The 26,096-nt window shown below is 40.2% G+C and overlaps 2 protein-coding genes across 7 annotated transcripts in view; both read right to left on the bottom strand.

Annotated features, from left to right (window-relative positions):
- mgat1 (alpha-1,3-mannosyl-glycoprotein 2-beta-N-acetylglucosaminyltransferase) overlaps positions 1-1,381 on the bottom strand; it is a 44,589-nt gene extending 43,208 nt beyond the window's left edge. Inside the window, exon 1 of one of the 4 annotated variants that reach the window (XM_022244781.2) lies at positions 1,217-1,381. The gene's annotated coding sequence lies outside the window, so the exon portion shown is untranslated. Of the gene's footprint in view, positions 1-1,060 lie in introns of all 4 variants that reach the window. The other 3 variants (XM_022244786.2, XM_022244785.2, XM_022244784.2) reach the window with 3 other exon arrangements.
- A 2,778-nt stretch (positions 1,382-4,159) lies between these two features.
- On the bottom strand, positions 4,160-24,453 carry LOC110984548 (uncharacterized). 3 transcript variants are annotated; one of them, XM_087140391.1, is made up of 13 exons: positions 24,271-24,453; positions 21,121-21,407; positions 20,301-20,438; positions 19,338-19,465; positions 19,034-19,097; positions 17,399-17,438; positions 12,360-12,450; positions 11,802-11,867; positions 10,783-10,896; positions 9,963-10,045; positions 9,706-9,859; positions 8,090-8,266; positions 4,160-7,340 (listed from the first exon to the last, which is right to left on the bottom strand). In XM_087140391.1, exons 2-13 carry the CDS (start codon positions 21,362-21,364, stop codon positions 7,299-7,301), a joined length of 1,341 nt encoding a protein of 446 aa, XP_086996517.1. In that variant the 5' UTR covers positions 21,365-21,407; positions 24,271-24,453; the 3' UTR covers positions 4,160-7,298. The 3 variants fall into 3 exon arrangements, with proteins under 3 accessions (XP_086996517.1, XP_086996516.1, XP_086996518.1); XM_087140390.1 differs by having other exon boundaries at positions 21,121-21,437; positions 24,271-24,452; XM_087140392.1 differs by having other exon boundaries at positions 24,361-24,379.
- Positions 24,454-26,096: the final 1,643 nt, after the last annotated feature.

The raw sequence follows: 26,096 nt of genomic DNA on the forward strand, positions 1-26,096 counted from the left end.
TCTTCAGAAGCAAAGATGGCCGCCTGTCGATGTAAACCTGGTCCATGTGTAGCTCCAAAAGTGTGCCCAAAACTCCACATTTCTGTCCTATGATGTTCAGCTCTTCAATGCCTATTGGAATCGTCTTCATTCAGCGATCAAAGTAAGGATACTTTTGTAGTAATTACGCGATATTACAGTGAAGTTCGTATATGGAATTCTTCCCCATTTTTCATGATGCACATGTATGGGGGCCGCAATCTTTCTTTTCTCTGCTGTCCACGCGAAAACAAGATGGCGGCTGGTCAGGATGTGCGAGCAGGCCAGACTTGTCACTCAAAATACAGCAGACCTAACTGTTTGGCCTAAATACACTGTACATGTACCTATGCATGTATCATTTGAGTTAAATTTGATATGCATAAAAATGCATCGCTTGTTTTTCATCCAATCCCATAATGCTTTGTGAACGTCGAAAAGGTGGGCCTGGGCCCAAATATAAAACTTTTGCATTTGCCTGAACAACTCAACTGACACTTTGTTTTATGCCTGTTGACGCATGGAGGAAAGTTAGGTGATGTACCGGTAGGCCTACATGTAGGTAGGCAGGCCTAAATATCCTGTAAACAGTAAAACACTACAAAGTACTCCATAAGCCTTACTGATTCCTGATGTTTGATCTAACAAAACCGCAGGAGAGGCCCATATGTAGTCGGGGCACAAGACATATTTACATGTTTGCCCTTAAAGTTATAGCACCAGAAAAATCTAGACGTGCGTATTTGAATCGGAGGAGGCGACGAAGAGTTTAAGTGTTGTGCGTGTGCCCAGTGAAAACAGTCATATTTTGACAGATTTTGAAGTCGAAAATATCACTAAAGCCCTAAAAGTTTTCCTTTGGCATTTAAAAAAGCCAGCAGCATGAGCAGGCCTTGGACTTAGGTGGTGAATAACAGGTATTTTGGGTGAGTCTTTGGAATTGTTGAGAACTGTTGTCACTTTACTAATAGTATACTAGCGTTAGTATGACAATCCCGTCCAAAATCGAAAAAGAGTAATACTAAAGTAACGCTCAACTCACGTTTGACATGTTTGAGAGTAGCACAGCCTACTCGGCCTTAGCCTACTGTTCTTACTTCATCATGTTCACGCCACATCTCCGGTGACGACCTAGATAATGCGTTACTTCTACGTTCTTGAGTTGAAGAATACTGAATATTTATGAGAGATGACTTACCAAAGAGAATAATCGAAAAGTGTCTTCCAAAGTGTCGCAATATACATGTACATGTGTACAGTGTACATGTAGTCGGACAAACTCCACGCTTCCGTATCAACGTTCGAATCGGTCGAGTTACAAGTACACGTACGTACACGTACACTGCACTGTTACATGTAGGCAGTTTCCCGGTTATACTTGTGCTATGTTATGCGTCTTTAGGCGATGGAGATCCAGACCAACTCTTTCCTCAGTTCAACCAGCCTAGCAAATGACATGGCGCCCTCTATCGAAGCAATCATTTAGCCTACGCGTGCGGCTAGCTGTATGTGCCAGGAACGAAATGGGACAGAGGGTCGGGTACGCCCCCAACAAGTCCAATCCGCATACACACTCCAGCCTATTGTTACTTCACACATCATTCCCCCTAGATGTCTGAAAAGAATTCCTGAGATACCACTTAAACAATGACCAACACAAAGGCTGGGGGGGGGCTCTCTCTGTCGCAGATAGTTTGCATCAAATGTGGCTGGCTGCATTGCGTCTGCGGGTTTATAAGTATATCCAAAATCCAAAAAAACGAATGAAAAATGAATCCCAAACCCTGGTCATCGTCAATTAAAGTTAATTGGCGATGACCAGGGTTTTGGGTTCATGTCCATGTACGTTTGGTTCAATTCGTTGGATGAAAAACCAAAGATTACAAAAAGTTTCATTATGAAAAGAAAACAAGAAATAAAAAAGTCGTCTTCTTTTTTATTTGAAAAACGAGAATTACTTTGTTTTTCGTTGTAAATGTGAAATGGTTCAAATAACATGGTAATTTAGATAAATAAGAAAAGGGTTCCATTGTTCAGATGGTAAGAAGCGTCCGGTGAGTCCACTTATTATGAAAGAAACCTCATGTTGCACAAAGTAAAAGGAGCAACCACTGGAATCTTCTCATATTCCTACACTGGCTGACATTTTCGAACCTATTTCGTTGATGTTTGGAAAAGTTCATCATAACTTCAAATAAAAATCATGGGCGTGAATAAAGTGCACCATTTTAGCCGATTTCCCCAAATGCATCACAATTCTAAAACAGTTACTAGCTTTTTATCGCCTGTTTTCTTTTGCAGGTTGATACCTCGACCTTCGGCACAACTTCAATTAGCAGACTGTCCCAAAATAAATGAATAAAATCAGGCCGTGTGGGTGTTGCATCTTCATGACAGAAATGACGTAAGAGGCGGTGGCTACCTGTCGCACGCACACACACGGCAGGGAACCAGCCTACTTCGAACTTGATGTCAAGTACAAGAAAATTTGGATTAAAATTAACTTTGAAAGAAATCACTTTCATTTTATCTCATCATTTTCAAAATGAAAAACTAAAAACCACGACCTGGTTTTCCTTTTCCTCGTTTTTTTTTCAAATGAAAAAAGGAGAAGTGGCTTTGTTTAAGTTTTCTTTTTCAATATTAAAAAAATGAACTTTTTTTTATTTGAACGAACGAAACGTTCATCCTGGTCCTTAAATTCTGTGTTGATAACACCACTCTTCGTTTACACACTTTCCTTTCCTATGGACCTCATACAGGGAACCATGGGAGTCCATATCGTTTTCCACATGGACAAAAAATTGAACCGGTCGTTTTTTTCTTGTTCCTCTACAACGTTTTCGTCTTCAAATAAAACGGAAACGACTTGTTCGTCGCTTTTCGCTTCGAAATCGAAAAATAAATCAACGAAACGAAATGGAACCCCCCCCCGTCCGTAGGCGCGATCAATGGAGATACTTTCACGCTCCAAAGGCGGTGCACGAAGAAAGAAGAGCACATACAGAACGAAAGCTTGGCGTAACGTTCTTGCTTTTGCCCCTAAGGCGGGATCAATGGTTTCCAAGCATATTATGTTTAATTCATTTACTTGTTCGAAATCACCGAATCACTAGATCGGAAGCACTGGCATCTTAAATACGGTATAACGACCTGTCTTTGTGTGGGGGTCAGCATTTTTTTTTACAAATAAAAATTTTGTAGACAAAAATTCCCACCCCGGATCCGAGAGCTACATATGGATGGATGTATGGTTATGGCCGGCTGTGCGCAATGTAACCTGTCTCCAGTCGGATCTGTTTTGTTATTATTATTATTATTTTGCATTTTCCGCAGGAACAAAAAGTTATGGCTCCACCAAATGCAGATTAGGACATAATTTTGTTTAAATCAAAACAAAGCACAAAATCGTGTTTAAAATTTCAATCCACCCTAATTCCGTTTGTGTAGGCCCAAACCCTGGAATTCATGAGCTTTCGTGCAAACTCTCTGAGGTCCCCAACCCTTGGCGGGGTTTTATTGAAGGCAATTCAGTTTGTTTTGTCTTCCCCCCCCCCAAAAAAACACTTAATCATTAGGTGACGAATTTTTTAAAAATAAATAACCCCGTGACATGGCAAACATTGAAATTTCCCCCTAAAACCGTGGTCGACGCGTACGTTCATAATCCAACATATCAACAAAAAATGTCAGCCTTATCCTCAAACACTTAATTAAAATGTCATTTAAAGCCCACGTTGCCAACCTCGGTGGAAATACTATATCCCTGCAGCCTCGGATTTATTGGTACGGTTTGATGGCTGCAAATAAAGTTTTGACTCAATAAACGAACGCGGCAGACTGTTTTTAAAAAGTACCCAAAATAAGAAAATAAAACAAGAATTGGGCCTATTCTTTCTGCGAAACACAAGGTGGAAGTTTTAAAGATATTAATGGTTGACAATCCTTTTTACATGCATCAGCAATTTGCGGTGCGTCAACCGAAGGGGAGAGAGTGAACAACATTACATCGAGAGCACCACATCATACGGACATCATCAGCATCAACATCAGTTCGTGATGAAGCGATGTGAAATGTTTCGCTACTGATGTGTGGCACGTAATATACTTGTCAACATAACACATGGAAACTATGAAGGGCTTGTTCAGAACGTAATTCCACTTTTAATGAATAAAAAATTATACTCATTGTTTTTATATGATAAAATATGATTTTTGTTAAATTCACTTAAAACTATAACTGTGCATCTAATAAGTGTACATATATGATAAAAATTATTATCTTTGTTAAAATCATTAAAATCACCGAATTGAATAACATTACTTTTTAAAATCAAAGTCAATTTCAATACAGATCCCCTCTTACATGTATTATCAAAATTTACTTCCGATCACGGCTACCTTCTAGGTCATTTAATTTCAAAGCAACTAAATTGTCTTTTAATGTTTTAAAATTAAAAAAAGTATGAGAACAATTGAGGAACATTCAAAAAGAAAAAGGTCAAAGTGGGTCACTTTAAACTGCAATGTGCTACACCTGTTAAAATAGATGTCTGAGAGTTTGAAAGTGAGCTTTAAGTTAATAATTAGCATAAAGCAATGCTTGTATGATTTTAATAATTCAAAGACGCTTTCTCAAACTTGGCTTATCTCTGACTTCAGCTTCATCGTTCAAACTCTGCAGCCATTTGAAGTTTTGCAAAGCTCAAACGAAACAGAGAGAATCCAGCACAGAGTAGCCTGGATTTGACATTTCTACGGGCTACGGGTAGTCCTTCTATTAACATAGGGGACCCGGGCAGAGGCGGATCTAGGTTCATTCCTAAAAACTGGAATATTTTTATTCTTTTTAGCATTTAGGGAGAATAACCCTGCCCTTGGACCCACATCAGAGTTGAATAAACCTTTCTGATAGGCCCACTGCATCATGGGACTGAATGACGAACAAGCAGTTTATTCACAAACCAATGAAAGAAACGTACCAGCAAAACCTTCCTCAGTTGCCGCTGTATTCCAAATGATCACGTGATGTTGCATTAAGGATTTGCAGTAGTAACCCCCCCATATCAAACATTAAATCTTATCAGAAAGAGAAAGTTTGGGATATCCCTTCAATCATCATTGGAACACCGGTCTCTATCTTTGACTATGACCGTGAAAGTCATTGAGCAAGATTGTCCAATCAGAATCAAGATCTGAAGTTCACTGAACTCGATTTGAACAATCACATCATTTCTTTTGCTGGAGCTCTTTTGTAAGCAGATATTTGAGGGTGATCTTTTCTTCTTTTCAAACTTCAATTGTTTTAAAGTTACAAAGTACATTATGCAATAGAGCATGCATCCATGAAACAACCTGGCAAAGGCAAATGACTACACACCAGCGGTGTATCAAGCAGTGGGAAAGGGGTATTCCCTGAGAACAGTTTTCCTGAGATTTCAATTTATTATTTTTTTAAAATATTCTGTTAAGGGATTCAAAGTGCCAATATTTCAGAAATGGTACAACACGTACTAACTTGAAAGGTAGAAAGGTGAGGATTTTCTTCCACAAAATTTTTTTTTTTTGCAGACATGAAATTCCATTTTGCCCCCTCCCCACCTACATGTAAGACCTTGATACCCCACTGCTAAAATATGTCAGGTAAAATACTTGGAGCACGGAACTATACAGATACATGTATGCAGACAACCCTCAAAAACTCATCACCAGGTGGCCTCCAATAAAGCCAGTGGGAATGCTAAACCCAAGTTTTAAACAAAATTCGCCTGAGTGGTCACTGCAGAAACTATGGGTGGACAGTGTACAAACCAGTATTCCCTTCTCATTACAGTGGTCCTGGATTCGATTCCCTGCCCGGCCAAATGTGAGTGGAGCAGTGGGTTCTCTCCAGAGCTGTTTACTGTACATGTAGAGAGAGACTAGCGCCAACTTGAGACTTTGGAACCAACATGGCTGTTCATTTATTTGTGCAGTACAGCATGCAGCTACTGCGTGCTGATAGACCGTATATACACACAGGGGCCAAATTTCAGTCAGATTCCCTAACATAGTATATTCATTTGAAAACTTTAAATTTAAAGAACCAGACTCTGTTCTACGATTTCATTCCAATCCCCCAAATCACCTGGTACCATCCCATTAAGGGTTTCAAATATCTATATCGTATACTATGCGTTCAGGACTACAACTGAAATTGGGTCTCTCGCAGATATGATCTATTGCTCACATGCACTGATGCATAATCCACCATTTTGGTTCCAATAATTGAGACACCCATGTCGCAACTCTCTCTAAACACAGCACTGGTTCTCTCCTGTCTCACTACGGGCTTTTTTCACCAGTTCCCCTTCACAAAAATCAACACCGATGACCAGTGCGGCTGTATTCCAAGGGTGGATGTGGGCAGTTTTATAAAATGTAACTTTTCAATATAATTGGATGTCAAATCGTTTTCGTACACGGCAAAGGAGTGTAACACTGTACAGCAAGTGTAAGAATAATCGATCACTTGAACACTTTAAAAAACCCACCCATGCAACAGTCACAGGTGTGACTGTACTACTGTTGAGTAACATGCTTGTACAGGGAAACCACCGGGGTATATCTCTTTTGTTTTGTTAGTAAATACACAGAACACTTTCTAGTTGCTGAACATCTCTCTAAATAATGCAGAAAAAACATCTGAAACATAATGTCCACAATGGTGTAGTCGCCAGGTCTCTAATTCTGTCACTGTAAAAACCAATGACACCTGATAATAGGTGGCAAAATTAGGGACCTGGCGACTATATAAATATATATCACATACACAGTCACAGATGTTACATTAGTTTTACCTCGATTATTTTGTTTTGTATACCTATGCAAATAGAAATTAATCATTTCACAACTACCGTCGCATACCTCTTCAATGTTTTATCATTTGCCATACAAGTAATTGAACATTTCTTACATGGTCGCCGCTTTCACTTGTCAAACTGAACTGCAATTTGGTCGTTGTGGGTTTAAGGGTGCTCAAATCAAGGAAATTTTACAAATTGTAAAGTACTTTGAGATCACTGGATCCAGGGAAAGTGCTGTATAAACATTACAATCGTTATCGTCATTATTATTCAACATTCAGAGAAGAAACACATTCTTGGAGACGGTACATGTACACACCAGAGATGGCCAGCACAGAGGTGGCTCGAGGTAATGTCAGCACCAGACTTGAAAAAACACTCACAGATGAGAGCCGTCTTTTTTCCCTGCGGAACTCGGAAACCGGTGCAGTGCAACTACAAAGCAGCCAGCTGTTTTTCCACCCAGGACACGATGGCCTATTGAGAGGACAACAGCCAAAAAAAAAAAAAAATGAATACTGAAAGGCTGACCATCCACACATACTTTAAGAGTTTTGGCTTGTTTTCTCCATGAGAGAAACCTTTTCCATGATCACTCAATGTTCCTGTTCAGATCCCCCTTCAGTCAATTTCTCTACGCAGCTGCCGTAGGATCAGTGCAGTGTTAAACTTTCAGTGTGGTCAGAGGTTCCACTCCCACTTAAAGCACCTTTAAAAAAGATTTTCTGATGGAAATGTACATTTTACAACAAAAGAAACCTTTAAAGTGTGCAACAGCAAATTCCAACACACGTACACTCACTGCATATGGTTGTAAACATGGGCAGACTACACATGGATAAAACTGGGATACACAAACGTCCACCGACTCAATCTAACTTAACAAAGATGGCCGTGAACGTCTTGGTCCAGATTGGGCAATAAAGAGTTAGCTAATGTTGAATAACAATCAGGTTCAGAGCATAAAACTAAGCCTAAAAATGATTGGACAAAGATGTACTAGCGAAGTCATCTTCCATTTCATCAGACATATTGCAGGGCCATGAGAACGCACTCTCACGGTTTAATCATGATTTATAAGCACAGAGTAGAATCGCAAACCACCTATATGTTTCCTCATTACATTTTGTCTGACCACATCAAAATACCAAGAGACATGTATACTTCATGCTATGTTGGTCGCCAAATCCGAAACTGCTCGAGTGCTCTGCTTGGTGTGCATTTACCTTGATCCCCAGGACCACTGGGCTGCAGAACTCATCCAAGAACTCCTGATCCAGTGTCTCCTTGCAACCTTGGCGCCTCCACCCATCCAGGGCGACCCCTCCATCGAAGTTGACGAAGCAGAGCCGCACGGTGAACTCCGTCAGGGGTCGCATGAAGCCGGGCCCTCCAGCCATCACCTGGGAAAAGGGACATGTTGAGTTGGTTAAACAATAAGAGCAAATACGGTCAGAAGGCAAGCTTTTTTAAGCAAAATATTGCCATCAACAATGCTGTTAACACAGCATGAAATTTAACACTGAATGAAATTTAGAATGGTCGGCAGTATAGGTTAAAGGTGAGGGTTACTTTTTTTATTATTTCACTCAAAATATTGTGTCAAGGGAAAAATTGAAAACATGCACCAGTGAGAATAAAATGAGGAATTTTCTCTTCATCTTTATTTCTGTAATTGTTATTATTTAGGATCAGTACATTTATAATGCAACAAATAAAAAATATGTTGGCCTGAGTTAAATATATATAGGAATGCTTCTTCATGTATAGACAACGTGTACTCATTCTGTAACATCCAAGACAGGACTATAGGCCTCTACCGCGGAAGCCTGGACAAGGCCTGCTCTGGCTGGCTCAGCCAAGCCTAGTCCCTAAGCTCTTGTCACTGGTAAGGCCAACCCACCCAAGCCAGGCCAAGTGTCTACCTGAGGGTTTCTAAGGAAGAACTGGGTGGAGGTTATAATGAGGGGATTGCGGGTGTTAGGGGAGAGATCAAAATTCAATCTGAAAAATCAGTGGGGAGGGGGGAGGACTCCTGTTCGGTTTTCCTCCCCTAGAGGCCTGTACCCTTTTCTGGACCACCCCTACCACATGTAGACTCCAGGCCTTTCCGCACTAGAATGTCCATCCCCTGGGTTAACTCGAACAGCATCCCGGAGCGAGTTCGCCCTTGGGATAGGCACAAGCGATTCTCACTCAAGTTTTCAAACTTTGGGGAGGCTTCGTCAAGTCCATCAGCAGGCACCTTCCACAGTGGTTTAACCTGCTTTCTCCACAAAGTTTATAGCATGATGCCGAGTTCTTCATTGCTGAATTTTTATTATCAGTATGAGAAATAAATTTGAAATGCGACAATACTTGCCTCAGTTACAAGTGTAAAACATGGCTCCGGGCCCCTCGCGAGATTTGTTATTGTGGGAAAAGGCCTTTATGTGGCTCAACCCAGCTCAATCCAGCCTGGCCAGGAAAGACCAATCTAACCCAGTTATGTATGCACCTTGATTAGTTTCCAGATAAGAGCGCCCCATGAATCCATATTGTTAACTACATGTACCGACTACTGAAGGTAAAACTAGCGTGTTCTCACCAAAATCAATACATGTGACAAAACATGACAAGCTTTCAACAAGCACTAAATATTAAACCACAGCAAGATCAAAGGGTGGAAACACATGGAGAATGACACATATGAAGACCTATGAAGACCTAGCGTGTTCTCACCAAAATCAATACATGTGACAAAACATGACAAGCTGTCAACGAGCACTAAATATTAAACCACAGCGAGATCAAAGGGTGGAAACACATGGAGAGTGACACATATGAAGACGTCATAACTCACTACCACATCGGCTTCTTTGAAGAGTGCCTCGCACATTTGCTCGCAGGTCAGTATACCTCGAGCCTCGAGTACAGGACGCAGGATCTCAAAGTCAGGGAAAATGTAGTAGCCAGCAACGGGAAGGATAGCTTGGACGCCGCATCTGGTCAACTCTCTGGATAGCAAGAACCATTTTGTTTTCAAACTCGCAATAACATTACTTTATTACATTTCCTTTCTGTGCACAGTTCCCTGTTCCAAAACACCTTTGATCTTACCTGTGACAAAATTTGGCCAGGGCTCCCATGATGCATCTGCATCCCTTCAGGTATTCTTTTGTCTCATCGTCCAGCTTGAAAAGCTGAAAATACAATGGAGCCACAAAAATCAGACACGATATATATTTTTCGCTTAACCCACTCACTCTGGAAACTAACACGAGAAGTGAAACAACCACTCCACAGTTCTGAAACACTGCCGGCTTCTGACTTATCACTTTTAGAAAGCATTCGGGGCAACGGCTGGCACGCCTCCAGGAATTTCTCAGCCCAGAGAGCTGGATCACGTTTTAACATTGCCGGGATGTCTTTCCATGAAACTTCTTGACTTCCCACCAGTGCCATATTTCTTGTTAGACTGTAAACTGGCGGGATTAAGGTTATAAATAAAACCATCTCCATCAATTGTTTAACAGCTGGTCAGAATTCATAAAGAGTGTACAATATGCTTATCGATTAGGTTTTCCTCTTCATGCACACTTTACCAAGATGAGACTGTTCATCTGATGACAAGGATATCACACTGAGCATCCTTATCATGGGCTCCGAGCTGGACCAACAGAGGGCAAAATGTTCTTAGCAACGGAGGTTCCTTTGGTAGGAACTGGTAGGAGCTGGCTCACTAACAACTATGAAACGCATACATTGCAGTCGCATCACTACCAACAAAATGAGCACTCCCGACCAACATGGCTCTTTTCAAGTATCACTTTAAAAGCTCTCTCTAGAACTACACTTTTCACAGATTTTTTCCCCCTGAGTTTGAAGGAGCTTGTCATCACCAGTTGGCAGTGCTTGCAAGTATCAACACTATACCTACATGGATGGCAGCGTGTTGAACGGGCGCCGCAGCACACGAGTGGGTGTGACTGGACGCGCTGCACACCGTCTTGTATAGCGCCACCAGTTCCTTAGGGTAAATGCTGTAGCCGCACTGCATCCAGAAAAAAACCCAAAAAACACAAGACGAAATGTGATTGGGGTTGGGAGAAGGGGATAGGGGGGCTGACAAGTTCTGCTTGTGGCTTCCTTTTTTCTATCGTAACTGCCTTGGCTGTGGATTTGGGTTAAGTGTTCACCGAATCGGTGTAACGACAATAAATCTAGCGTCATCCAAACCTAACGTGTCCATCAGCCGGGTATAACGAGTTATGGCAAAACAAAAGCCATCATAATGCACAAGCACCCCATCCCCTAGTCTCAGGCCATGGGATGGGTCTGATCACACCAATTTCAATCCAACATCTACAGAGAGGAAATTTGTTTAGGCTACATGTGTAACCAAACCATGGTGACAATAAAAGAGGCAATAAAAGAGTTGGGCAATGTCACGCCAGAAGTATAACTTGGGTCTCGCTGCTACTTGCATATCACAGGTAATTCCTTGATGGAAAAGAGCTTTTTGACAAAGCACAGTGGAAATAGTAAGCAGCGCCACTAACTTTAATTTCATATTAAATAGTATGCCATATTTAGTACATTTGGGGGGGACACTGGTAAATGATCAAGATTACTAATGAGGTTGGTGCAGCATGACAAACTTTCCACTTTCATGTGGAGATACATGTACTCAGCTACATACTGTATATGTTCTTTCAGTAGTGTATCTATTTTACTGAACCACACTTACATGAACCTCTTAAACCTTACCCGATTGGTCAATCCCAAAGCACAATGCTTCTTAGTATTCCAGTACTGGCATGTTTTACGTTTAATCTCTGGCAAGTTGAACTCTTATGCTGCTTCGAAGTTTTAAACCAACTTTTGAAAAGTTTCCAGTGTGTGTCGCATAAGGACTGCGATATAAAATCAATTAAGCTTGCCTGAAAGCAAACTCACCCGCCAACCTCCCGCACTGAAACACTTGGAGAGGCCGCTGGAAATGATGGTGCCTTCCGGATAATACTGTAAGATGATGGCCAATGAATAAGCAATTAAGTATTAGGTAAGGCATACAACTGGACAAAATTACACAGGGTTGATATGAACAGAGAGACATCCGACTTTTTTTTAATCCCACTGCTGACACCATTCTGGTTGGCCACGATAATGGAGATAATATGGGATAACTGGAGGCCAGGTGATTCACAGTTATACTTAAAATGTCTGAAAATCAAACCACAATAATTTCACTTTGTCTCTTTATCACAGCTTTTTTGCCAGACATCTACGACTTCCAGCTAGCAAACTACACGTAGATTGCTTTGATAGCCTATATAATTCCCATGGACAGAAATCAGGATGTATGCCGGCCCAAGAAATCATCTGGAGATGTTCTCCAATGTGAGTTGGGGTTTCACTGAATTTTTAATTTTCATGTTGTATTATTTAAGGATCCTCTGACTGTGAAAGGATTCAGGAATAACAAGCGTTCTTCATCTTGTTTTTTCTCCTCACCTTTGCCAGACTCAGAAAATCTCCCTGGTATTGTGTGTGTCCGTATATCTCATCGCTCAGAACGACCACATTGTACTTGCGAAGGACACCACTGCAAATGAAGCAAATGTGTTTAAAAGAAATGCAAGGCACTACACCTACACAACGCTTGCATGCAAATCGCATGGTGTGCAAAAACGAGAATAGCAGACAATGATTGATATTGACACTGTCCCTACAGAAAAGCAAAAATGACTGAACAGAATAAGAACAGATTTCTTCCACAACAGGGTAGTTTCAACAGTGTACTACGCATCTGTTTACTGACGATTATGACCCGTGTTGCACACGAAGATTTCGGTGAATTAAAAAAAACAAATGGTGTCCAAAAACGGAGATCAATTGTTGCACGTGGACAGGCTCAAAAAAGGCAGTTAAACAATGTTCTGTCTGGCTGCACAGAACAAATACATGTACATGTACATTCTGCATACATATAGCTTGTTTTTACATTTCAAGGCAAACATTTTCAAACTGAAAATTAAGAGTTGTATTTTAGGTCATTGTGGTCAGTTTGCAGCAGTTTTGTATTTCGTATCTTTAGAAAAAAATGAGGGGGGGGGCAATAGGGCAAACAGTTGCACTGAAAAAGAAAATTAGAGTAGATGGGTGGGTAAAGTGATTTATCTATCTGTTTTTTTTCTGTATTTTGTTTGTTGATTGTTGTGGTCGTTACTATTGTTGGTGGTGTGATGTACATGTACTATGTCCACACTAAAACACATTAGGGTGGGATAAAAGGTCAAGTAAGTTAGTGCGGGTGCAATGAGATTTGGTAGCTTGAGCCGAGTGAACCGAAAACCAGCTTTTCAGGGAGGAGCTCAGACTGTGTAACTTCTGAATCAGCAGGCCTATGTCTCGATTACAAGTGCCCTATAATTAAGACCTTTCTTTTTAAAACTGACTTTATGTACGTTGTAACTTAGTATTTATACGTGTATTTTATCCTTGTATAAAGGACTCTCAATTTCTTGCATTTTAATTTTGTTAGACTAAATTTGTTAAATTTGATTAACACTTATTCTCAACTGTGTGGCTGATCAGTTTCATGAGAGTCACATTTCAGATAATAATTACCATAAATATGGCAACCTTTACAATGTGACATTCTCTTTGCACCATGGGATTTGTTGACAGAGAAACTGCAATTTTTTAAACTAACATATTATTAATAACACATTATATAAATTATTAATGAAACTATAGAAATTATAAACATTTAAATATATATTTTCGTTTGAACAATAAATCATTAATTCATGTTTGACCCATTAACTTCCCACATGGATCAACATAATTCTCCATAAAATGTAGATTATTCTTCATAAACACAAATTCATAGAATCTGAAAAATCTTCATTAATTAAATAGTAAATTTCAAAAGCTTATAAACAACTTCTCTTAATTGTCTCAATTAAAGGGCAGCTCTTACTAAGGGCTGTAAAATTAATGTGATTGGCCAATATGGGAGGATCTAAGTGAGCTGATTTGATTGGTCATAATTGGCTCACTGATATTCTCAATCCAAAACAGAAATTACTGTCCATGGAAGGGACCACCCATAAGATATTACAATAGAAAACTTTAAATGTCAGTTTTTGTGAGTGGCTGTTCAAACTCAACACTTGCCGTGTAAGAAAATGGCTTGATTTCCACAATTTAACATAGTGGAACTGATTGGTTGGAAGGTATACTTCTTCCATGGGACTGTGCATAAAATGCATTGCCTCTTTTTCATCTAATCCCACAATGCATTGTAAATGTCAACCCCCCAAACTAACGATGCAGACAATTTATTACGTTCAACTAGCTGTCTGCATTTCATCACTCTCTGTCAGTTCCTAAACGAGGAGATATTTGAACAGGTTACAGCCCCAAGATTCTTGCATGTACAAAGAGGTTCCACGCAACATGTTCCCTTCTCCAGCGTTACAGCTTTGGTCCCCACCATTCCCAGTTCCAACAATGGAACAGGGAAGCCTGATAACACTGGGGTAGTGCTGAGTTTGCTTACTTACATTCCATATCTCCACAATACCAGTACCAACAAAATCTTATCACTGTGTAAATTGACACAACAGCCAGCATTCCATGTGGAGGCTTTGTTGTGATCTACTTCTTGATACATGTAAATATAAATTACCTGACATGTATAAAGATAAGGATATGACCTTTTCTTGATACATACCCATCACATGCACAAAGAGGCAGTTTTCAAGTTTACATGTAGGTGAAATTTAGTTCCATGAAATCTACATGCACTGAAGCCCTGGAATCAAGCGTAACTCAGCTAGATGTCCAACTTTTGTACATGTATCTGTACATGGAGATTTCAAATCATATGTGTACATGTAGTAAGTATGTCCCTGTGAGGTTTGGTTTGAACTGACAATGTATGGTCACCCTGATGCAACTCTGGCGCTTTTTTCGAAGGGCAAACTCAGCCTCAAGTCCAGGGATGGATTCCCATGCATATCGCTTAGGTCAAAGAGCCTTTCAGGTTGGACTAGCAGCTACGCCACACGAGGCATGCTAGGGGACAAATTGTTTCAACCATTTGTAAAAATAATGAGCAAGAGATGCTGGCGTGATCTCATGCAACTGCACATTCAGTGAATGCGTACTTGGCAAGCAAAACGGAAATATACTCTGGCAAAGCATTGCTTCAAAGTGAGAGGGGGTGAACATTCAAATCCCAAGTGGCTGATAACGTCATGCCGTAACTGGAGGCAAATACATAACAATACAAGGATCGAAGTACAAAACGGACACTTTGTGTGCACACACAAGTCTATACAAGGCATGCATTTTTATAACAGGCATAGCTCCTAAGGCTTATCTGTGTGAAGTACTAATTAAGAGCTTATTTAAGTGCATGCACTCTGCCCTTGACATCCTCTGGTGTGGTTTATTTACAGCACTGAGCCATATAACTAGATATTGTGGCGACTGACCATGCACCATAAACCTCCCAGGCCCCTCGTCGTCTGTGGAATAGGCTGCCAACAATTTGAACTGCTGTCTCTTTTGAGATTTTGAAAACCAACTTAAAAGACTCAGCTTTTTGAAGCATTTAATTTTTAGTTTGAATTTTACTTGGCTTTGTTTTGGGACTGCTTTATTTGTATTTTTTAACAAGCTGTAGATTATTCACTGCACAGCGCTCTGTCATGTCAGTGACATAAATAGCTTTTTATTAAAAAATAATTATTATTATTATAAAACCACTCACTTGGATTGCACAGTTTGTGCACCTGTACATGTCCATGTACATGTGCGGGTACATTGCGCTGTAGTGGGAATTGCACAGTCATGTCTGCAAGGCACCGTGCCAAGAGTGGCACAAATACATGTATACTGCAAAGGGTCACCATTGTAACTTTTTCACTGAAGATTACAGAAACAAAATTTATAACCACTACTCCAATGTTGTTCATTCTTGTCTGCAGATGCCCCTCCCCTTTCACTGGGCTCCGACAGCAAATCTTTACGAGAAAATCCGGTAACTAAACTACATGTAAGGTACAGTGTATTTGCAAGGTTAAACACCAAGGTACACGTATGTAAATGGTTCAACTTTCAGCTTTCTTTGTAGGTACAACAGCTTCCCTGTAGGACACATGGTTCAACTTCCAGCTTTCTTTGTAGGTACAACAGCTTCCCTGTAGGACACATGGTTCAACTTCCAGCTTTCTTTGTAGGTACAACAGCTTCCCTGTAGGACACATGGTTCAACTTCCAGCTTTCTTTGTAGGTACAACAGCTTCCCTGTAGGACGCAGAAGTCAATTCATACCCCCTCCCCCCTCAAGGCCAGTCCAATAATTTCTCAGTGTCCAAGATTAGCTCCCGAGAAACAATGTGTACACATTTATGACATTACCCAAAACATTTAACCAACAGTAAATGGTAAAGTGTTTATAAACAGTAAATTAAATCTCAATTAAATATTTACTGATGGTGTCCCTACACTGGGCAGATAAAAGATAGGGCACAAGTTTTCCACCTCCATGGTACATATGGCATACACGTACATGTACCTGCCATGTGAATAAACTGAATGGCTCATCTTGCTTGCACGTATCATGCATTTTTAAGTATTTCTTCTCTGAGCCTGCTAGCCACTGCTTTTTCCCATTACTTGTGGTTTATTAACTGAGGGGAGCAAGAGCTATGACAAATCATCAAAGTCAACTACATGTACCTGTACAATTTTTTTTCGGTCTTTTCACGAAAAGGCAATTTTTTTGATATTACTAGAATAAGACTTTTCGAAAAAAATCGCATTTGAAGTTGGTCTCTCTTTCAAAGTTTCTTCAAACGCTTATTTCCCCAATATTTATATTTAGCATGCCTTTGACTTCCGTAATGCTACTGCATGAAAGAAGGGGTCTTAAATGACACAAACCTACCAAGTAATATTTATGGAAGTCAATTAAACTTGTTTAAGTTTGTAACAAACAAATTCACCTCTTCATGAAAACACTAAAATTCATGTCTATTCATGAAAATGCATCCTATTTTGCTATAGCACGTTCCAGGTGCAAAATTTTTACATTTGTTTACATTTCCAGAGTAAAATTTGCCCCTTCGTGAAAAGGGCAAAACGATTTGCCCATGAATTTGTCCTTTACTACTGAAGCTATGTCTATTGAAGAAAATTTCCCTCTTTGTGAAAATGCAAAATGCGGTTTAGTTGAAATTTGCCCCAGGGAGATCATCGTGATTTGGCTGATTTCAGGAGATTTTTGGAAAATTGCACCATGTTGTAGGCACTGCAATTTTGCCCCGAAAAAACATAAGATGGAAAGTCATGATTTGGGGCCAAAGTGTCTCTTTGTGAAAACGGTGCCAAAGTGTCCGTCAAATGCTATCAAATTCCAAAATGCCTCTTGGCACTGTGTCTTGTCTTGCATAAAGGATCATCAAAACAGTTACAGTAAGTAAATGAAAAGTAGACAGGGTGTGACAACCTTGGGAGAATAAACGAGAAAAACTTACCTCAACGCCATCAGCTCGGCTTCAGAGTAGCTGATACCAGCTAACCATTCGAGGGAAAATGAGCAAACAAAAATGGCATTAACAAATTACCCCCTCCTAAAATATAGTCCTCCCGCCAGTACATACCTCAGTTTGCCAATCATTTGGGTCTAAAGCCCACATATGGGCGGTTTTTCAATAGACGACCAAACTAAGATGTTCCCCCTGTATTTAAAGACTTTCCTATTTTCACATGAAATTTTGACTCCCATTTTATTTCCTTGAGGCTCGAACCTGATAGAGTTTGTGCATGGCAGCCACCTTTCCTATAACTGCTTTTGTTAAGGAGGGATAGCACAAAAGGCCTACTCATGTGTATCTGTGTGGGAAAACAGGCTTTTACACCAGGATGGCTGCCATGCACGAGGTCTGTACATGTACATTTATCTGGTCGAGTTTTCACTTTGCAGGGAAAACACAACCTCAGTGTGGGGTGGCGCACAAATACACGAGGCATTTTTAGCATGGCTAGAGGGGTGCTTCACCATGTGTTGGAATGGTGCAGTGAAGAAAATCTTAGGAAAATATCAATCATCAGCTTTGATTCGACGTTTAAACGGAAAAAGATTTCAGTTGTGAATGGGAGAGAGCATATAGAGGGATCCCAATACGATGCTTTTAGCGTCAATCTGCGCACTTCCGCATTTGAAAATGAGGCTGTATATGTCACCTCCAGTTCTCAATACGATCAGACGATTGAAAGTAAGGAATCAAGACACAAAAGACATAAAGGTATGTTGAATTCAGACTGTTCGGGCTGCAAATTTTGTGGAAGAATCTTTCAGGATGACTCGACACGTAAAATCAGAAGAAAAAATAACGGCAATTTACTGCGAACTAACGTACCTGCGATGGTCATGTATCTGCATATGCAGTGGGCGTGGTTTAAACGGAAGTGGCATCACACTTGCGAACCGGATACTGCATGTACTGTGGGGACTCCACGGGCGCGCGACAAAGTTCAACACAGAGATGTGCAGACAGAGCAAATGTGAAATCCCTCCATGGTACATTACAAACTGACTGGGGCCTGAGATGGTCATCAACCTGGCCGACAGCATGGCTCGACCCATTATCATCCCAAAGCCCTTGATCAATTTTGAGGTAGTTATGCCCCCATCACACTTTCATTCCTTCATAAAAGTGTTCTTTATTGAAATCTTACTGGGGTGTGTGCGAGCAGTGCAAGTTATAACATCCATTCTTGCCACTTTTTCCCTGGGCTGTTTAAAAGCCGATGATTGGAAGAATCCAGTGAGTTTTTTTCTGTGAATCTGCAACAATTTGTTCAGTAGTTATTGGACAGCACAATACGCTTATTTTCCGTTAATAGTTTCCTGCCTTTGTTTTTTTTTTTTTGTGGCGAATGCAATGGCCTCCGTATTATTAACAAAAGATGCTCCAAATGTACACACAGTCAACCGTATCAAATTGCCGTGATTGTGCAGAGGCAGAAGCACAATAGAAGCTCGGGCCATTAAACAGATAGACTGAGCTGGACCGAAACTGACAGCATTGTGGGTGAAGTCAGAACCTGACATTCCATAGCATTGGTAGCATAGGGAAATGCTGGGTAAAGTTGTAATTTCCACTCACTTGGATTATCAGGATTGCAGAAGATCAACAAATGGTTCTTGGAGGCCCCACTCTCCAAAATTGTCTGGGAAATTAACAGAAAAAGAAAAGAAACAGACACGGAAAAAATTCCTCAGTTTAAAAAATGGACAGCAATGAAACCATTCTTGATCAAAATTTCCAGAAATAGAAATGAACAATTATGTTTCCATATATAAACACATTGACCTTATCAATTTATTAACATATGTAATTAATCAAAATCATAACAATTGATCGATCTGAGCATGTTTACAGACAAGGATGCAATTGTGGCACTCATTACTTTTTCCAGTATCCTTGGAGTGAGCTTCCAGCCATCCTCCATGCCAGAGACCACTTCCAGGGACTCTTTGCCAGCCAACACCGTCATGGGCTTGTAGGTGATCCAGCTTGGAGACAGGATCAGCACAGCTAGACAAAGGACATGAGGAGTAAATGAACGCTTCAAATGGGCACATTAAGCAGGTTGTGCCAAACCAAACTACTCCCCAAAGTATGTTTGATGTTAAAAACAGTTACGAGCGATCACGCATGCAAAAGACGTCAACAGATTGGCAGTTGCTGTCATTTGAAATGCCTCTGGAACAACCCGGATTTAGAAGCTTTTTTTCATCAGCTGAGCTCAATGCAAATTAGAAGTTTGAACTTGAGAATCCCACAATCCCTTGCTGTTAAGGATACCTCAAATGGCACACAAAGATAAATATAGGTGCTGCATGTGATGCCAATGTACAAATTTTCATCAAAACTCTGCTTAACTAATTCCCGAGATCTGGTTTTAGAATCTTGTGCATTTGGCAACAAATACTTTTCACTCACCAGTCACTCAAAAGTAGAGCTCTAAAAAACAACACCATTTCCAAATTCTAGTTTAGAACTGAAACTGCTAGTAACCCACGCAAAGGTAACTAAAAACTAAACTAAAAATTAGTTAATGTTCTTATCTTAAAAATGTCCAAATGTGTACAGAAGGTATCCAATGGAGCAACATTGGGCAGAAGAGCTAATGGAGGCCTAAAACATCAGATTGACTTAAGCTAAATTTATGTAAAAGGTGGACAGCAGAAGACAGGCTCTGGATGACCGTAGCATGCACGCCAGACAGAGCTGGTCCCCTCAGTTTTGATCCTCTGATTTTTACTTTTTGTATAAATTGCAGGCAATTTACATCCAAAATAGACAGCCGAGGGTAATGTATGGAGAGAGATGAAAAATAAGGCACAGGGTTCGTGAAGGTCATGCTCACCACCATCAAAGACTTGAATCAGGAGGTAAATGACCTGCTTGGTTCCTGGTCCGACGATGACCATGTTTGGGTCTAGGTGACCCAGACCGTCCAGCTGGGCGTGGAAATTGCAGATTTGGACGCGGAGTTCGAGCAGGCCTTTTAAAAGGCAGACAAAATCAATCATAAAAATTTCAACATGGCCACCAGATCTAGTTAAGTGTTTCTCAGTGCCTTTCTAAGAAATAAATGGAAATACACTTTTCTAAGGCCTTGCTGAAATTTTGAACATACATGTAAGTCACAAAGTGAATACGGTGCAGGCAAATGCAGCTACCAAGTTCATGTGCTTAGCAAATAAACTCTTTGCTTGGCAAAAGTTGGTTACCAGCCTGAAATGTCATGGTATTGCATTTTCCATGTAACTGGTTCCCAGTCAGTTTTTGTTTAGTACATAAATTTCAACTAATCCATTGTGCAGGAAAACATAAGCCCACTATACAGTTGTACATGTACATAGTGTAATCGTTGACTAGGCTGAATGTCTTTTCCCCTCTTCACTCTGGAAAATCCTCCAAAACCTCTTGCAGTCTTGAAGGATCTGGAGAGTTACTTGGTAAAAAGAGTCTTATAGGGAGTCAGGTTGGCATAGTGCCACTTTCCACTGTGATCCAAGGTTTGAATTTCCTGTACAGTACGTTCGTACTTAGGATCCGATTGAAACTGGTACACGACTCCGTGGGGGAGGGAGGGTCCCTGGAATAGTTACCTGGGGCTTTCCTTCTACCACTAAATATGAAAATATTTTCATTGGTACCCATGATCATCCCGTTGCTCATACCTGCGACAGGGAGATATGCATTTTCCCCAGCGCGCTCCGCAAGAACTCGGCGAGCGCCTTCCACGACGGGGAACGGTGACTGGCCAAAGCCAAAATGGTAAATGGACTTGCCCTCGGCAATCATCTGGCGGATCTGCTCGTTCAGGGCCATATTGGAGGCCTTCTGTGCCTTGCAGAGGCGGGGCAAGACATACGAGTGGGAGGAGTCAACGGTCAGGTGCTGATTCAGCAAAGAGGAATCCATCTTGACTGGATACAGTTCCTAGTCCACAGAACACTCCCAAAGTCTTTAATACCCATAAAAAGAAAGAACAGACCTGAGAATCAACAACAAAGACACATGCCATGTATTAAATACATTTTATCCAAGCAAATTCCACCTTATATTCATACGATTGTTCACATATTCAATAATTTTCATGTGTCAAAAATAGCATACAGTTCTTCATATTAACACCATACTCCACTGTGCTTCAGAAATACTGAAGAAAAGTGAAAGACCAATGTGGTGGACACCTTGACTTTTCCAACCGTCTTTTGGTTGGCATCTTATGCAGTCCAAAAATGATGGTTGGAGGGCAAGGGCTGAGTCTTGGTACCATACGTGTATCACTAACCTGTATCCATGTAGGATAGGCTCAAGGAATCCCCTTATGCCTTCATTGTACAAACTAAAGGAAAGAGTTTTATATTCGGACATCACTTCACATCCTGTGCACAAACCCTATGAGACCCATCAAGAAATTTGTAAGACTTCAATATTTTCACTAATACATGTATACTTTAGGACATTTTATCACTTTCTGATGGACAATAAACAACCAGCAGGAAAAACTTAGTGAGGACCATATATGAAACTCTTACCTAAATGAAAATAGGCCTAACCCCAAAACAGCCTCCAGGACCAAGGCACCAGTGTAGATCCGAGGCCTCTTATTCCAACCAAAAACTGAAAATTGCGGCCTAATTGAGTTATCTTATCTCCACGTCTAAGACAAAAGTGTAATCTGGCATAGCAGTGAACGTGGAGTTTATCTAACCTTGCCCATGTTATCTGCTGTCCTTTTACTAACATGCTTCTGTCTGCCGTTAATTTCCTACCCAATGCTATAGTGCACATACACAGCTGTACATTACGGTACTCAGTTATATAATCGCGGAATCTATATTATCATGGCATCAGAAATATTGAATTTTGTGTTACCAGTAAGTTCCCCATGGGCAATGGTAATCAATAACTTATAACCTCAGGATTAGTTTTATGAAATGAGTGAAAAATCTGGTAAGGTTCTGTAAGCTTTGATGATGTTTAATAAAGGACGTAACTTTTCCAAACTATGTAAATTTTCCTTCACCGTGTCTGTCATTACTTCCCGTCTATTTCTTTAAAAGTTACTTCTAATGCCGCCCTGACCTAATGAATATCCGTTGCTGGGTAATCATGTGTGAATTCCGAAATGTCTGGAGAAACATTTTATCTGCAAAGTGTCCATATTTTCCGGAGTCAAAATACGGGTTTCTGTACTGAAAATGTTTGCATGCGTAAAGTGCACCCCCAATCTCCATTCCAATAGACTTGAATCAATCATAATTCCACCCTACCCGGCAATTAGCAAATAAATACTTCGGCATTATTGTCTAATTTTTTAGCTATCCTGAAGGATTTTGCAAGGGATAGTTAGAATTTTGAACATTAATTTTTTAATTTTAAATAAAATAGTTCAGGTCTAATGATATATTATAATTCTCTGGGAATCAGAACTTGGAAAGTGGACATTTTTAACGATTGTTTCAGACATCAGTAAAAGAACGAGTGCACCAAGAAAAAGAAATCAGTGATACCCGCATATTTATCATTCCTTTGGCAAACACTAATTAAGTAATAAGATGAATGTCACAGTTGTTGCTGCACTTGAGATTGGTGTAAAAAGTTCCAGTGAAAAAAAGATTAAGTGATTCCTTGCCGGATTATTAAGTGTAAGGTGAGGCAGAGTAATTATTTGCATCTCGTTCTCAGGGTGAAGGTGCCATGTTCTGGAAAAATGGAGTCAATTATAGGTAAAATGGAACATTATTACTTTTATGAGGCTACATGTATTTTATTTCCTCTGAAAACAAAATCATTCTCTATATCCTTATTTATTCATAAACAAATTGCTTTAAAGGTACTCATAGAAACCATTTCTCGACAGGGGAAGCCGGTTAACGTCGCGGTTCTTTCCTTGCTTTGCACCAACGTGGCCCAGGTATCAAGTCCTGGCTTGGCCCAGGCTTTCAGTGCATTTTGGTTTGCGGTCCATACTCGCTCTCGCAGGTTTTCTCCGGGTACTCCAGTTCCCCCCTGCCTCTAAAACTGGACCTTCTTCCTTACTCTGTAATGTGATGCTGATTAATAAAGGTAGGCCTAGTTATTGGTGCAAATAGTCCGAGTAGCTGAAAGCACCATTAAAACAAAACAACATTTCTCGACACCTGTACTGTGGTCACAGACTCCACCTCTGTTTGCATACAGTGTGCACACAGCTATCGTAGAGGGAAATAAATTGAACCACGAACAAAATTGCGTGAACATTGATGAAGCAAGTCGAAAAGTAAGATTACTTAAAGTAAGTTCATTACCGTTACCATGGCATTAACACCTTCTTCCTGTTTTAAAGTCCACTTTCTTCTCAAACTAACATTTTGACCCTAAGGAACCAGTACTCAACCCCGATAGACCACAAACTTCTGACAACCTTGAAGTCAGGTAGTAAAAAACTGTTGAAGCCTGAGCTTAAGTCGAGTATTGGAAAACAGCCTTGGATTCATAAAAAAATCTCCATCTACATGTAGGCTACATGTAGGTCAAGGAACCAGACTACGTTCGCTAATTTGTCATTGACATTGGGGCGGTCATGTACATATGCGTACATGTACGTACCGGTACGCTGCCGTTTAATCCCCAAATTTCTGTCAAAAACCAAAAACCCTGTTCTTTTTTCTCTCTGATAATAGAGGGCATTACCATCAACTTGCTTAGATAAGTTGTTTCGATAAAGTGGAATTTGTTCCCTAATATTAAAGCCTAAGGAACAGGGTGCTAAATCATGATACACAACGGAAAATGATTCTGGAGTTAGAAAAACACAAACAAGTCTCTATTTCTACTACCTTGATTGAAATGCAGGCCTATGACAGTGATAGAAAAAGTTTCCGAACAGATCCAGAAACCCTATGCGTATCGACGAGTCTTACCGGTACCTTCTGGGCTCTGCAGTACTACACTACATATATTGTGCAGGTTTGTACAATCAAAGATAACTACTACGGGGATCTTTATGCGACATTGCAAAACAAAGCTTTTCTCAAAACACGGTAGGCCTACATTTATTTCGGCCTACCTTACATCGAAACTGTAACGACATATTGAGAAAACGCTAATATGACACAAGTCAAAAAAAGTAAAACTTAGCTCGGACATTTTTAGGCCTTCATAAAAGGAGCCAGAGAGGAAAAAGATATTTAATGCCGTTTACAGGTCCTCGTAGTGCGCCTGAGCTGAATAATGAAATTCCAGGTCAGCGTACGTAGACTTTCAGGGTACTAATTCAAGTGAGAATTTTTGACCAGCTCATGAGCATTAAAAGTGCCCCCCCACATCATCTTTTGAAAAAGGAGATTGTTTGGCCCCCAAAATGGTGAGATTGTGTAAATCGTTGCCAGGATCAACTTTCTGGGTCTTTGAGCTTTCATATGAGAGCAGAAGGGCTAAAAACTACGGTTGAAAAATGGTCCTATTAAAGTGCCCGAGAAAGTTGAGGGTTTCCACTTGAAAAATGGCTGCAATCAGACTTCGGAAAAATCACTTTTTGGGGGTGATTTTGTTTTGTGGGAATAATTAAAAATGTAATTGGTTAATCCACAAAAAATTTGAAAAGAAATTGAAAGATAAGCGACCAGACAAGAATTTCATTTGTGTTTCAGAAATCTCAGGGATGTTGGCATGCTATTGGGTCCTGAACGGTGCTGATTTTACTGTTTTCAATGGGGCTTGAATTTGTGGACTGGACCCGTCATGCTCCTTTGCTACGCACATCCGCATGAAAAATAGTTTCATTTTATTGAGACAACCTCAATAAATCAAAGAACAAACACAATCAATTTTGATCTTGGAATTTACTAAAAGCATGGGAGTGTGGCCATGTTTCAGGGGTCGAGTACCAAGACATAGACTTTTCAGAAAGAAATGGAACCCCGATAAATCATATACATAAAAAATATAAATAAACAAATTTAAAGTATCAACAGAAAATCTTTCGATACATGCACAATCTCGACAAATCCCACCTTGGGATTCCAGCCCTTATGGCTCTTCGGATTCTCTGTCCGTGTCATTCAGCCGAAAGTACTGTCTGGTTTTTTTTTTTGTTGTTGTTTTTTTTTACTGCAAGAAATATTAACAAACCTCATTTGGGATGACCAAAAATGAACCCCTGTAAATCCACTGAAAACTGGAGAACTTTTTTTACAGCCAACATAACTCAAATATTCCAACTAATCCCACCTTGGGATTTTAGCCAAACTCTCTTCGGCTCATCCGTCATCTGTTGAAAATACCAATGCGTTTTTATAAATCGGGTTTCATACTTCCAAACTGCAATATGGGCTGCGGTTTGGCTGTCAGTGTACACTTTAATTTTTGAATTAGAAATTATGGGCAAGAAAGAAGCAATCGCAAAAGCAAAAGTGTTCAACTCTCGTCACGTAGAACTCATCCTAGCTTCTTCAACATTCCAGTTTTTGTGAGCGGTGTGAACATCGTTGCGTATTATTTTCCCCGAACCAACAGCACTAGCATCACAAAATACTATTTTGTTTACTTTGCCAAATGTGAATATGTTTCTTACATTTTTGGGGAGACATTATTCTCCCCAAATGTCAACTCAGCGACGCAATTTTCATCCAGATTAGGCCCTAATCAATTGGTCTTCGTGGGA

The sequence above is a fragment of the Acanthaster planci genome, linkage group LG08 (genome assembly GCF_054643075.1).
Source record: "Acanthaster planci isolate LZ-2023a linkage group LG08, COTS_SCS, whole genome shotgun sequence".
NCBI lineage: Eukaryota > Metazoa > Echinodermata > Asteroidea > Valvatida > Acanthasteridae > Acanthaster > Acanthaster planci.

What these genes read in the sequence shown, in the direction of transcription:
- LOC110984548 (XM_087140391.1), bottom strand. Translation starts at nt 21,364, where the DNA reads ATGGATTCCTCTTTGCTGAATCAGCACCTGACCGTTGACTCCTCCCAC. An exon ending in CTCCAAGGATACTGGAAAAA is followed by an intron (nt 19,098 to 19,337) that starts GTAATGAGTGCC and finishes TTAATTTCCCAG; the next exon opens with ACAATTTTGGAGAGTGGGGC. An exon ending in TCAGTGCGGGAGGTTGGCGG is followed by an intron (nt 10,897 to 11,801) that starts GTGAGTTTGCTT and finishes TTCTGGATGCAG; the next exon opens with TGCGGCTACAGCATTTACCC.